Here is a 14,545-nt window from a genome sequence, read left to right on the forward strand (position 1 = left end):
GGAGTTTCTTCCCATAGTAATGTTCCTAAGTACTTACACAAAAAATGTTATACAATTTCAGGAGTTCTGAAGACTTACTGAAGCCCAGGTATGGGCCTCAATTTAAAACTCTTGGTCTATGTTTCCTCATCAACTACATACTTTTTTCTAGCATAGGAGCTTGGGATCATATGTGAAAATAATAGAGTGAAACTTTTGGAAAAAGAAATCAATTAAAAGAAAAATGTTAAATGTCCCAGGTGGAAGGGGTACTTAGCAATTTAGGGTATCACTAGCCTGGTTGTACATCAAAAGGTTTCACGAAATGGTATAAGTGAAACCATCTAGAAGTTACCATGGTCTTACTGTGCACAAACTACATTATTCTCTCAGACTCTCACTGACATTTTCTTGCTTTATACATTTTAATACCATTTAACCAATGGAAAATTTTGACATTCTAGTACACTCGCATTTTCCTTACTCTTCCTGATCCTTATCTGGAAGACAGTTTAGCTTATGTTGCTTTTTATTGTCGATTTTATGGTTTAACTGTAAAGAGTTGGAGAGAGAAGAGAGGTCTTGCTCTTCCCTTGGCTAAGAATGAGTATACCTAAATAAGTATTTTAATATAGCAATACATTCAAGCTAGGTATGAGTCTTTCTCTTTGGTAAAAGGGCTCCCTGATCTACCTAAAAATCACAGTGACTCTGATGTACATTTTTGCATCTCCATGAACTATTCCCAATCTTGTAGACTTCAAAGAGATGCTATCAAATATCTAACAATCTGCAAGGTCCATAAGGGAAAGGCCCCAGTCAGTGCTGGTCACTATACTATGCCCAGTACTTAGCAAGCCTGACACACAGTAGTTGCTCAAAAAATACACCTATAGTGCACTGATGAAACTCTTGAAGCAGCTACTACTTCTACCACTAAGTATGTGAGCTCGGCAAGTTACTAAACATCTCTGAGACAGTTTATTTATCTAAAAAAAAAGAGAATAACAATCCTCATAGAGTTATTGCTAGGATTAAGTAAGATCAAGTACATAAAGCATAGTATGGTAGTAACAAAAGTACTATAATTATCCTTTAATGGAGACCTACACTTTCAGGCCTATTAGAATGAATATAGCTGAATTTTTAAATATGACTACATTACAAATGGATGTGATTCAAAGTAATTTTATGACCACATTTTTATTAAATAAATAAATAAATAATAATAAAGGGCCCAAAAAAAACTAGGAAAAGAAATATTAAATACAGAGACAGGGTGGGGGGGGGACAATCTCAAAAATAAGGCAATGTTTTGAAAGAAAATAACTTCCTTATATGTTTGTGGCTTAAAACACAACTAACATTTTCCAAGTGACAAACCTGGCACAAACATAGCAACTGGGAGATTTATTTTTGCTAAAATTATTATCCAGCTTTGTCAAAAAAAAAAAATTCTTTCTTCTTAAAGGCACATACTCTAAGATGAAATTTGCCTTGGTGGTGAAAAATTTTTAAAAGCCCATTAAAATGTGCTTTACTTTTTCCTTCTAGTGCCAGTTTCTTTAAAAACTAAGTCTAAAGCGCCATCTACTGTGTCTGTTAGGATCACATCACTTTTGCTCATTTTATCAGAGTGGGGCAGAAATGCAAAATGTAGTAAATGTAGAATCTGTTACTTTAAAATCCTATTCCGAAGAAATTAAAGAGGGTGTGCTTTTTTTCCCCATTATATATTTTTATACAATATACTTAGTGTAAATGCCTACCTACCTACACACACACACATACACACACACACTCATATCTGAGCAATCATTTTTCCTGCTTTCTTTTCACTTTCTTCTTTAGTAGGCCTGAACTCATTATAAGAAGAAATCACAGTAGGGACCAAATACTTACTTCTGTAATTAGAAGAACAAGTAATAATAGTAGTAAAGTTTGACTGAGGGCTTACTGTGTGCTAAATAGTGTTTTAAGTGCTTTTCACTCAATATTTCATGTAATCTTCACAATAATCCTTTGAGGTGTCATTAGTTTTATCTCCATTTTACAGATAAGGAAATTGAGGCACAGAGAAGTTATTAAAACTTTGCCCAAGGTAACACAACTAGTAAGTGACCAAACTATGATTTGAATCCAGACATTCTAGGTCCAGAACCCATCTCTTAACCATGATATCAAGCTTTCTATTACTATTGGTAGGTTCAAATAATGATTAATCAGACTTCAGTCATCAAAACTCCATAGGACAAACTCCATATCATGCTTTATTTCAATACATTTTAGCATCATTCTATCTTTAAGCTTTTTTTCTATACATCTATTTTTTAGGAGGTGTTATTTTTATGCAAAGAAGAACTTGTTAAAATACCTGGGCTCTATTCCAGAGATTCTGATTCAATATGTCTGAGCTGAAATTCGAAAGCTTTGTCAAATTTGACACAGCCAGTCTGGGGCCCAGCACTTAGGACTGTGGAGCTTTAAGACATTTTCTTCTTGGGCTAGCCATCTGCTTTTAGATTAGAAGTTCTCCTGACTTCTATTTTATGAGTTTAAACACAGAGAACTATGAAGGCAAAACTCTGTAGTAAATTTAAATATGTGGGTGGATTTTGTGTTTTACTGACTTTCAAGATAGGGAAGCATAAGACTGATAAGTGGAAATTCTTAATTTTAATAATCTTAGAAGAGAGCTTCCCTGGTGGTGCAGTGGTTAAGAATCTGCCTGCCAATGCAGGGGACATGGGTTTGAGCCCTGGTCCAGGAAGATCCCACATGCCGCGGAGCAACTAAGCCCATATGCCACAACTACTGAGCCCGTGCGCCTAGAGCCTGTGCTCTGCAACAAGAGAAGCCACTGCAATGAGCAGCCCGCGCACCACAACGAAGAGTAGTCCCCGCTCACTGCAACTAGAGAAAGCCCGCGCACAGCAATGAAGACCCAACGCAGCCAAAAATAATAAATAAAATAAATAAATTTTAAAAAACAATAATAATCTTAGAAGAGTAAGGACGAAATGAAGTAAGCCTCCCTAGCCGCTTTTAGTACACAAACTCTTTTCTGACCTTCCAAATAACTTATTCTCTGTACCAGTGCTTTTCAAAAGTTACTCCACAGATTCTCATCAAGGGGGAAAAGAGAAGACAAAAATTCAACAGCATTCCCATCCTGCCCTCGTTTAATCCAAATGCAGTTTCCACAGATAAAGTCTGAAAACCACTGACTTACTCCACTGACACAGGTGCAACTGACTGCTGTTTGTTTCACATGGATATACTGGCATGGCAGAAAAAGAAATCTTGAGGTAAGGAGCTGTGTCTTTATTCTTCTCAAGTAAATGGATGGATAGATGGATGGATGGATGGATGGATGGATAGATGGATGGATGGATGTAGATGGCCAGCCCACAGCTCCTGTACTGTAACGGTGACTATCTTATTTATTAACCCACAGGGTCTTTTTCATTACACAGATGGAGGTTTTAGTGAGAAAATATCAATGCATTAAATGAATCTCCAGTTACTATACAACCTCCTGATTCCTCCCTAAGAGTACACTTGGGGGACATAGAGCTCTACCAGTTTTAAAAAGAAAAGGTCACTTATAAACATGGTGTATCTATAATATAGTGAAACAAGTATTTTAACAAGACTCTACCACTTACCTATCTAAGTGAGTAACATTTGTGAAATAAATCAACCAAGAACTTATTCTAAAGGGAAGCCTGCCATTTGCAACAACATGGATGAAACTGGAGGACATTGGGCTAAGTGAAACATGCCAGATAGAGAAAGATAAATACTGTATGATCTCACTCATATGTGGAATATAAAAAAGTCAGACTCACAGAGAGTAGAATAGTGGTTAGTCAGGGCTAGGTGGGGAAAATGAAGAGATGCTCATCAAAGGGTACAACCTTCAGTTATAAGATGAATGAGTTCTGGGGATCTAATGTACAGCATGATGACTATAGTTAATGATATGGTATTGTATACTTGAAATTTGCTAGGAAAGTAAATCTTAGGTGTTCTCAACACACAGAAAAATATAATAACTATGTGAGACGATGAGTGTGTTAATTAACTTGATTGTGGTAATCATTTCACATATGATTCTGGAAGTCCTCCAGAAAATTTTGAAGCAATTAAAAAAAAATTAGTTTCACTACTATAATTTATATTTTAAATTTATCTAGTTTGATCATTCATCTTATTCACTTGTTTCTAAATGACCATTAGCTATATCAAAAATCGAAAATAGGGGCTTCCCTGGTGGCGCAGCGGTTAAGAATCCGCCTGCCAATGCAGGGGACATGGGTTCAAGCCCTCGTCTGGGAAGATCCCACATGCCACGGAGCAACTAAGCCCGTGCGCCACAACTACTGAGCCTGTGCTCTAGAACCTGCGAGCCACACTACTGAGCCCGTGTGCTACAACTACTGAGGCCCACGCACCTAGAGCCCGTGCTCTGCAACAAGAGAAGCCACCACACTGAGAAGCCCGCGTGCAGCAACAAAGACCCAATGCAGCCAAAAATTAATTAATTAATTTTTTTTAAAAATCGAAAATAACCTAAAAAATGAAGACCTTCCACCACAGAAAATAGTCAAAAGGATGTACTAGGAGCTATTCCCCAAAAGAGGAGCATGCATAAAATGAGTATACAATCTTCCATGACTATTTTGAGGGAAACAGCACTTATTTGGATATAGTACTGCTGGCATTAGCAAAGAAAGAAACTCAGATACCATATCTTTAAATCACTATACTTTATAATTACAACTATTACCATAGGAGTTTTCATTTTCTATATACCAAAATGTTCTTTGTCCTAAATCTTCTTTCATGAGAGGAATCAAAGCCAACTCCTTTATAGGGACCCCACAGTCTTCCTCTTGGAGGACTTGGCAGGCCTCATAACTTCAATGTATTGACATTACTCCTGCTACATAAACCTTCACTTCAAGTTTGGTGTGTCTGCTACCACATTGCCCAATTCTTCCACTCTTCCAAATACTGTGAAGAAGCTTCCCAGAAATCCCTGTTTGGATCAGCAAAAACAATTTGGTGTCATCAGCAGATTTCACCATTTCCTTTTGGAGTCATTAAAACGTTAAACAAGCATGATCTTGGTATCAACCCTTGGAGCTACTACTATTAACCTCTCTCCAGCTGAAGTCAAGCCATTCTCGGCTATGTTGTGATTCCCATCATAGGACCAGGATGTGTTTATATGCTAAAAGCTTGAACTCTTTTGGATTTTTTTTTTAACTGAAAGTTGCAAAATGCATTACGAAAGTAAAGGGGAAAAAGTTCCCAAAGTAAAGGCCAAAGAAACCAGCAAAGAGAAACAGCTCCTACTTGAGTAGTCTTATCCAAGCACTCAAACCACTTCATATTCAACTCATTCTAAAACCTCAACCAAAGTTTGACCTTTGCCCTCCAACTATTTACTTCTTTTATAATCATATGATAAACCTTATTAAGCACATTTGAAAATTCTATATGAATTTTAACTAGCAGGTCCAACTTATTAGCTTTTTCCCCTCTTTATTACATTTGAAGGGAAAAAAGCAAACAGTCCTTACTCAGAAAGTGAAAAAGCAAACAACTTCCTCCTCAGTCAGGTCTGTACTCTGACCAAGAGAAATCACTCTTTCTTTTATTCAAGTGCAAATCTGTTTGAAGCTTTCATTCTGCTTTCCCAGCCTGCTCTCTGCAGCTGCATAAAAGATGAGACATGGGAATGAAAGAAAACTAGATTGGAGCCAAAAAGCAATACTGTCCATATGCAAACTCACTCAAAGAGCTGCAAGGCTTCGGTACATCCCCTCTCACTTTTTCCATTCTAGCAGAACCCTAGCCAAAAAGAGGAGGTACTGTACTATACCTGTCCAATCCTGTTGAAAACAACTTCTCATGCGTAATCAGGGGAAAGATAAGGTTACTAGCGCCCCTGCCCCGCCCCGCTCCCAGTCCTGACACAGCCCCTGAGGTGTTCTCAGGATCAACCTTTAGCTCTAAACTAGATGGAATGAATCAGGATCAAGGGAATGACTGGAAAGATCCTCACAGGTCATCCGCATCTTAAGATGCCTGTGGAGCAAGAGAGTGGCAAAGGCACAGAAGCAATAAACAGAATTTACTTCACCTGTCTTACCCTATGCAAAATCAAGGCAAAATCTTCCCCTCCCAAAAGGCTAAATCTGCTGTAGACTTTCAGAAAGTCTGGCAGCGCATTAGCCTACATGCAAGGGTGTCAGGTAACCGTAATCCCAGCAAACTACTCAGGCCAACAGTGAAGCAGGCAACTGAAAAAGTTCACCATCAATATCAAACTCTGCCGGATCAGAACAGTATTCTCAAGGGTTTTTACTCAGATGTCATTATAACTCCATGTTATTTTTAATACTGTTCTTTGGATTTTGCCCCACAGAGAATTTCCAAGTCACAAGAGGATCATGAACAATGTCCAGATGTATAAAATGCAAAAATACTTCCCTCCCACTTGTGGATTCCAAGATAAACACCACAAGAAGCACGTGTGACTAAACTCAGAGCCCATTCCAAATTAAATAATGCATCATGTGCACAGTGTAGGGCTTAAAAAACAAAACTGCACAAATATTCTACACGGTTCATAAGCCAGACTTGAGCAAGCACATGACCACATTGTAAAAGGGAAACATGAATTGGAGAGTAGGGGTAAAGGGTGAGAAAAGTCTCAGACATGACCTTTCCCAGAAAATTGGTGCTACTTTCAGTGAACACTTGTATAATATGGGACATAGATGAAAGAAGAAATAGTATTCTTCCTTGTTTTTTTTCTGCTGATGGCTCTCAATTCTAAAACAACCCAGCAAATAGGAAAACCCTACAAATATTTCAAAATCCCTAGCTAAGCCATGCACAAACATCATTAAATACACACACACACACACACACACACTCACACAGAGGTAATGAATACTTAAATGTCTGGCTGGCCAGTCCAGACAGAATCCTTTTGACCTATAAACTGTTTTCTACAGGGAGTACATGGAACCTTAGGGAGCACAGAAACAGGGCATTCAAGTCATGTTAAAAAACTTCTACATTATTTTTATTATATTTCAAAAAATTAAGTAAAGTAAAAAAACAGATGGATGGGTGAATAGATACTAAACAGACAGAGAAAGTTTGGCTGAGTTCAGTTTTTCTCCAATTTATCCTAAGTAAATGCTTCTAATAAATTAAGACTGGGAAATGTTTACTGAAATATCTTGATTTTTTAAAATTATGTAGCATTTAATAGATACAGAAGAATATGTATGTTATATAGGTTATGAAGTGTAATGATAAAAATAGATACCTATGAACCCATCACCCAATTTACGAATTAGAATAGTCCCAATCCCAATGAAGTTATACATGGGCTCCTCCTGGATCCCATCTTTCTGCCTCCCTCCCAATGATCATCAATATTCTGAATTGTGCATTTATTTTATTCTTGCCTTTAAAAAAATAATTTTTTCCACAGCTGATGTATTTGTTAATCCCCCTTTGTGTATGCTTCCACATTGGGGAGAAAAAAAAAAGAGTAAAGTCCTTACCTCAATGTATTTTTTTTTTTTAAGTATCTACCTGTTTGCCTATCTTCCCCCAAATGTAAGTACCTCAGGATCAGGAATTATGTCTCTAACTTCCCAGTACCTAACAAAGTAATAGGCGCAGAATAAGTGCTAAATAATTATTTTTCAACTAATCTTTCAAATTAGAGCCCAAATGCCTTAAATGTTTCACAGTCAGAGTTGATCAACAACAATAAATATTGCTCCTTTAATCATTGCCTTTCTTCTATGACAGATATCCTATCCCCTGGAACCCAGGACCAAGGTTATCAATTATCTCCCTAGACTCCAAATCAATATAACAGTCACTATATCACACACTAGATAAAATCTTAGGTGGTACTGAAATTGTCAAATGAGACTATTCCTCTAGGGTCACAGAGTGCTGACTCCTTAGTCTGGAAGAGCACATTATCAGGCACGAAAGTTTAACATAATAGTATTTGAGCTACACTTAACCAGAAATGCCAATGGGACATGGAAGTGTCAACTGTTTTCTACTCAAAGACAGTGTCATCTACAAAGCAAACCATACACAAATTGATGGAGAAGTCCCCGCTATTTGACAGCAAAGAGTTTCACAACCACCTTAGACATTACATACTGAACACAAGTGTTTTGGGGGCTGTGTTCTTAAGGATAAACCTACACCTTCAATTATGTCACCATTACGCAGTATATTTGATTACAAATTTGTCCACCAGCCCAAAAGAGCAAAAGTGACAGTTAATGACATTCTGGATTCAAAACTATATGGTGCGACCTCCCCCAAAAGTGTTAGTGTTAGAAAATTTCTCTGACTCACCTCTTCTTTCTGAACAAGGCACAGATTAAGAAGATCCAAAATATCTTTCTGGGGGTAGAGGGGAATCAGGAGAGAATGTGCCAGAAGAACTTAAGCCAGTCATAAGACATCAATGTAAAGGATCTTTCTAAAGAGACAACTGTACTGTTATTCCAAAAGATTTAACAGTTACACTTTAGAAAGCAAAGTTTGGGGAACTGTTCACATAAACAAGTGTCACCTATAGTCTGAAATTCCCGCTCATATTGTAAAATATTAAAATTTAAAAAAATTAAAAAGCACTGTAGCACATGCCAAGCTACTTTACAAAACCCAAACCTTTTCACATAATACAGCTGAGAAGTCTTGGTCAAAAATCCATAATAACCTGCTGTATAAAAAATAAATAAATTCAAAAAGAAAAAAAAAAAAAGAATCCATAATGGTTTTAATAGGCCATTCCAGGAAAAAAATTCGGGACATTGAACATCATTCTCAGAAGGCTCTTAGTATTCTATTTCAAACACTCAATGCAAAAAAGAAAAAAAAAAATCACTCATCTGTGCCTATCATTTGCCACATATGACCATTTTTAAGTTTATCTCAGTCAACTTTTAAAATATCTTCACTGGGCTTCCCTGGTGGCACAGTGGTTAAGAATCCTCCTGCCAATGCAGGGGACAAGGGTTCGAGCCCTGGCCCGGGAAGATCCCACATGCTGCAGAGCAACTAAGCCCACGCACAACTACTGAGCCTGCACTCTAGAGCCCGCGAGCCACAACTACTGAGCCCGCGTGCAACAAATACTGAAGCCCACGTGCCTAGGGCCTGTGCTCTGCAACAAGAGAAGCCACCGCAATGAGAAGCCCACGCACCGCACCAAAGAGTAGCCCCCGCTCACGGCAACTAGAGAAAGCCGTGCACAGCAACGAAGAACCAAAGAAGCCAATAATAAATAAAATAAATAAATAAATTTATTTTAAAAAAATATATATCTTCATTATTACCACTGCACTTTGATATCAAGCTGAAGGTGTGGTAAGGGGACCAAGATGTTCTCGAATGGACCACTGGGAAAGACTGGCCAAAAAGATGGGCAAGTGATCACAACCATCTCAGTGTGTCACTCCACATTCATCAGAGCAGTCCACTTGCCCAATTACTAATAGAAAAACACGACAGAGACCCTCCATTTTCTCCACCATCTAAATTAGAAGTTTTGTAGCCAAAGGGCAACTCTCACTCTATCTAAAGTCAAAGAAAGACAACAGCTTGTAGCGCTATGATGTTGATCAATTGTGAGGACATTTCTCTGATAGTGATTTGACTAAAGTAGAACTACTGCCATCCCTGCTGGAACCAGTTGGCCCTTTATTGGTTTTTGTTTTGTTTTTAGCTATATCTCTAAAAACATACATTGACTGAACCACAAAAGAGGGAAACAACTATTCTCTTCTCACTATCCCAACCCCTAGCATTTCTCTACTAGTTTGTAACTAGGATAAGACAAAGACAGCAGGAAGAGGGTATGTTATATGCTAGAAGACATTATGTTTCACTCTTAGTAGTTTAGCTCTTTTTTGGCTTCCTATAATTGCGTTCCATACTGATTTAGGGAACAGCCTTGGGTATCAATATAAGACAACTGTCAACACCTTGTTCATCCCCTTCATGGCAACCTACCTGATATAACAAGTAAACACACTGCAATAAATCTATACCACCTTCTATGGTGGTAAATCTAAACCACCTTGCTTCAAAGAAGCAAGAAAGTGAAGAGACATAATGGGAGAAAATATCTGAAAATCAAGTATCTGATATGGGATTTATATCCAGAATATATAATGAGCTTTTACAATTCAAGAACAAAAAGACAAACAGTCCAATTTAAAACATGCAAAGGATTTCAATAGACATTTCTCCAAAGAAGATACACAAATGGTTAATGAGCACATGAAAAGGTTCTCAGTATCTTTAGCAGTTAGGGAAACACAAATCAAAACCACAGTGAGAGGGCTTCCCTGGTGGCACAGTGGTTAAGAATCCACCTGCCAATGCAGGAGACACGGGTTTGAGCCCTGGTCCAGGAAGATCCCACATGCTATGGAGCAACTAAGCCTGTGTGCCACAACTACTGAGCCTGCGCTCTAGAGCCCGCAAGCCACAACTACTAAGCTCGTGTGCCTAGAGTCCATGCTCCACAACAAGAGAAGCCACCACAATGAGAAGCCCGCACACCGCAACGAAGAGTAACCCCTGCTCACCACAACTAGAGAAAAGCCCGCATGCAGCAACGAAGACCCAATGCAACCAAAATTAATTAATTAATTAATTTTTTAAAAAAACTAAACGGTGAGATACCACTTCGCACCCACTACTAGGATGGTGGTAATTAAAATTAAAAAAAAAAAAAGACAAGGGTTGGCAAAGACATAGAGAAATTGGAACCCTCATTCACTGCTGATGAGATTGCAAAATGGTAAAGCCACTTTGAAAAAACAGTTTGGCAGCTCCTCAAAATGATAAACGTACAGTTACCATATGACCCAGCAATTCTACTCCTAGGTATATAACCAAGAGAAAGGAAAACACATGTCTACACAAAAACTTGTATGTGAATGCTCATAACTGCATTATTCATAATATCCAAAAAGTGGAAACAAATCAAATGTCCAGCAACTGATGAATGGATAAACAAAATGAGGTCTATTCATACCATGGCATATTATTTGGCAATGAAAAGGAATGAAGTGCTGATAACATGCTACAACACAGACAAACTTTGAAAATATCATGATAAGTGAAAGAAGCCAGTCACAAAGACCATATCTTATATGACTCCATCTTTATGAAATTTCCAGCATAAGAAAATCCATAGAGACAGAAAACGGTACGTAATTACCATGGGCTGGGGGAGGGGGAAATGGAGAGTGACTGTTACTAGGTATGGGGTTTCTTTGGGGGGTGATGAAAATGTTTTGGAGTTAGTGGTGACAGCTGCACAAATCTGTGAATATGCTTAAAAAAAACATACTGAATTATCTACCCTTAAAAGGGTGAACTGTATATGTGAATTATATCTCAATAAAACTGTTTAAAAAGCATTTGTTATTTGAAGGCTTTCTGTAACATGTTCTTTATAAAATAGCAAGCATTTTGAGATCTATAATGATACATCTATTTTGTGATATGTATTCTTGAGTTAAAGCTCTGGCATTCAATAAATAGATGTTGATCTACTGACATTGACTTCTGGGGGCAGTAGAATTCACCCACAGTGAAATTCGTCTTCCTATCTTTTACTCCTATACTCAACCCCGACTTAGTTCCAACGTACATCTTTGTAACATGAAGTCCACAGCAGGTCCTAGAGCCTGAAGTAGTTAATAATAGGTGCCATCAGTCCCTATTATGTTAGAAATAAAAAAATTAGAAAACTACAGGTGGGCTATTTATCCAAGGTCAAGCAACAGAATCCAACATTAAAATTTAAGAGTTGTATTTACAGAATTGGCATTACAAATCCATCTCTATCTTAATGACTGGTGTATCATTTGGTTATCTTTGAAAGTGTACTTCATCTTATACTTCAAAGTAATTGTCTACACACTCTCTCATGTATGTGAAAAGTGTTAAAGGCAGGTCTTTCTGGTATATCCAAAAATTAACTCTTTCAGAAAGGTGTCCTATTAGGAAGCTATCTTTTACCAAGTACACTATAAGTAATAAGATTTATTCATTCTTTCAACCAAAATTTATTGAGCACTCACACCTGCCAAACACTGGGATTACATGAATGAATTAAATTAGACACAGACTCTACCATAAAAGAATTCACTGTTATGGAGAAACACAGAATGCCTTGTAAACAGGCAATGGCAGCAGCGTGCTATAGTTGATGAGGAAGTATGGTGCTGTCAGGAAAGTATTCAAAATCAGAAGCCTGAATTCTACAAAGAGCCAGGAAGGCTGTAGACTCTAATCAGGAGATGGCTTGCTGAGGTCCCTATCTGAACCTATCATTCACTCAACACATTTAGACCCCGACCCCCGCATACCCGTTAATAAGAGCCAAATAATGAACTGCATGCTCTGGATTCCTGAATTACTAGCCCTAGAGGAGCTAATTTTCAAATATTTTAATAAGAATACTTTGTTGAATTCTAGGAAAGGTTTTCTCTGGTAGGGGATTGAAATAGAGGATATGAAACAAACAAAACTAAAATTTAAAAGTATTCTTTTCCATATTATTTAACATACTCTACAAAGAAAGGGTCAAGATTTTAAGTTCAGATATCTTAAGCTCCCTTTACCTGTAAAATCTCAGAGGGTAGGGAGAACGTCTTGTTTACCATGGTATCCTCAGCTGACTCTCATTAAATGCATATCAAATAAATGAATAAACAAGGAAATATTGATAAATCAGCAACAAATGGCATAGGAGCCACTTTCCTGAGGTAATTACTGATGGTATTTGACAACCTCCTTCACAATATACCTGTTTACTTTCTCCTTTTCTCCCTTCTTGCCCTCCTACTCCTTTTTCTCTTTTTATCATTATCTCTTCCTTTCTTCCTTTCTCTTTTATTTTAAACCTGTGTCTTAGGACTGGCACCAGCTGTTCTCACTGGCCATTGCTTTGCTAGATTGACCCTAGTAGTAGTAAGGGAGTACTTGTATTTTCTAGTTATAAAGCACCACCTAGTGGTCTAAGCTCCCTTTATCCAGAAAGTACCACATAATAAAACTGAAAAACCTGAAAGTTAACTAAGAAATATCAATGAATTCCAGTTCTTCTGTTGTGCCAGTTTGGTCTTCTGGCAGCACCAGATACACTGAACCCATGTCTTTATATCTACAATTAAGTTGTCAGAAGTTACTGATGTTGATACTATACAAACATTCATAGTCATGAGTATATTTACTTTGTTTCTTACCCTAAAGCAGACAAATTCAATTCTGGTAGAATCAGCAAAGATATAATTCCTTTGAGATCTTTTATTTAAATTACACTTTAAACACTATAAAATCAAATCTGATTATATATTCCTCTGCAAAAACATTTCCTAAACTTACCTGATTATAATCTAACAAGATATTAAGTGGCATTTGTCCTACTGTCCCTGAATCAGTGACAAGGGCCCACAGCTGAGAGCAAGAGGCAGTAAATGCCCAAATCAGGAAAAGCACCGAAAATTATGTCCAGATCTCTCCCCCAAGGTTTGCTAAGGAGTAGCAAAACCAGCTGGTGCATTTAACCAACCCTCCCAAAGACAGAACTAAGGCAAGGGAAGGGAGAGCCTGGAAGTCTGGCCTCGTGGGAGTGGCATCATCAACTACACGGGCACCTCAAGAGAGCTGGTCATAGAGACTGGGAGGCGAAGATGTCTGCAAGGAGAGACTGGCAGCTTGATTCCAAGTGGGCTGCTTGCTGAGCTGCAGAACCTGTAAGCACTTGAACTAGAGAGATATGTAGCTAACTGTCTGGAGATTCTTTTTTTTTTTTTTTTTTTTAATTAATTTATTTATTTTTGGCTGCGTTTGGTCTTTGCTGCTGCGCGTGGACTTTCTCTCTAGTTGCAGTGAGCGGGGGCTACTCTTCGTTGCAGTGAGCGGGCTTCTCATTGCGGTGGCTTCTCTTGTTGCGAAGCACACGCTCTACGCGATCGGGCTTCAGTAGTTGTGGTGCGTGGGCTCAGTAGTTGTGGCTCGTGGGCTCTAGAGTGCAGGCTCAGTAGTTGTGGTGCATGGGCTTAGTTGCTCCGCGGCATGTGGGATCTTCCCAGACCAGGGCTCGAACCCGTGGTCCCCTGCATTGGCAGGCGGATTCTTAACCACTGAGCCACCAGGGAAGTCCCTGTCTGGAGATTCTTGAAAGAAGAGCACTAGCTAGAGTAGTCCATGCCCAAAGCCCAAACTCCAAAAAAGGACTGTAGAGAATACAGCTTGCCTGGTAAGAAAAGGACTGGGGCCCTTGGGGGGCACATAAGAGAGCTTTATCGGTTCCAATGCCCCCAAGTTCAGAAGCATGAAGTAAAACAAGGATGGGGAAAGGGGATGCCCGCGAGTACACCTACCCTGTGAAGAACACACCGCTAACACGGACCAGTGCAGGAAGCCACGGTTACCCTTCTCTGTGGGGGTCCTCATTGACAGAATGAATGAAGTT

The 14,545-nt window shown here is 38.5% G+C and overlaps 1 protein-coding gene across 12 annotated transcripts in view; it reads right to left on the bottom strand.

The window, feature by feature from the left end:
* The window catches only part of RAD51B (RAD51 paralog B), a 734,492-nt gene that overhangs the window by 614,681 nt on the left and 105,266 nt on the right, over positions 1–14,545 (bottom strand). Inside the window, exon 9 of one of the 12 annotated variants that reach the window (XM_082384409.1) lies at positions 3,693–5,023. The exons of the other annotated variants lie outside the window; for them this stretch is intronic. Within the exon in view, the coding sequence (XP_082240535.1) occupies positions 4,940–5,023 (84 nt within the window). The 3' untranslated portion in view covers positions 3,693–4,939. Of the gene's footprint in view, positions 1–3,692; positions 5,024–14,545 lie in introns of those variants that run through there. 12 annotated transcript variants of the gene reach the window in all.

Source organism: Balaenoptera borealis (assembly GCF_965194805.1).
Source record: "Balaenoptera borealis genome assembly, chromosome: 3".
Classification (NCBI taxonomy): Eukaryota; Metazoa; Chordata; class Mammalia; order Artiodactyla; family Balaenopteridae; genus Balaenoptera; species Balaenoptera borealis.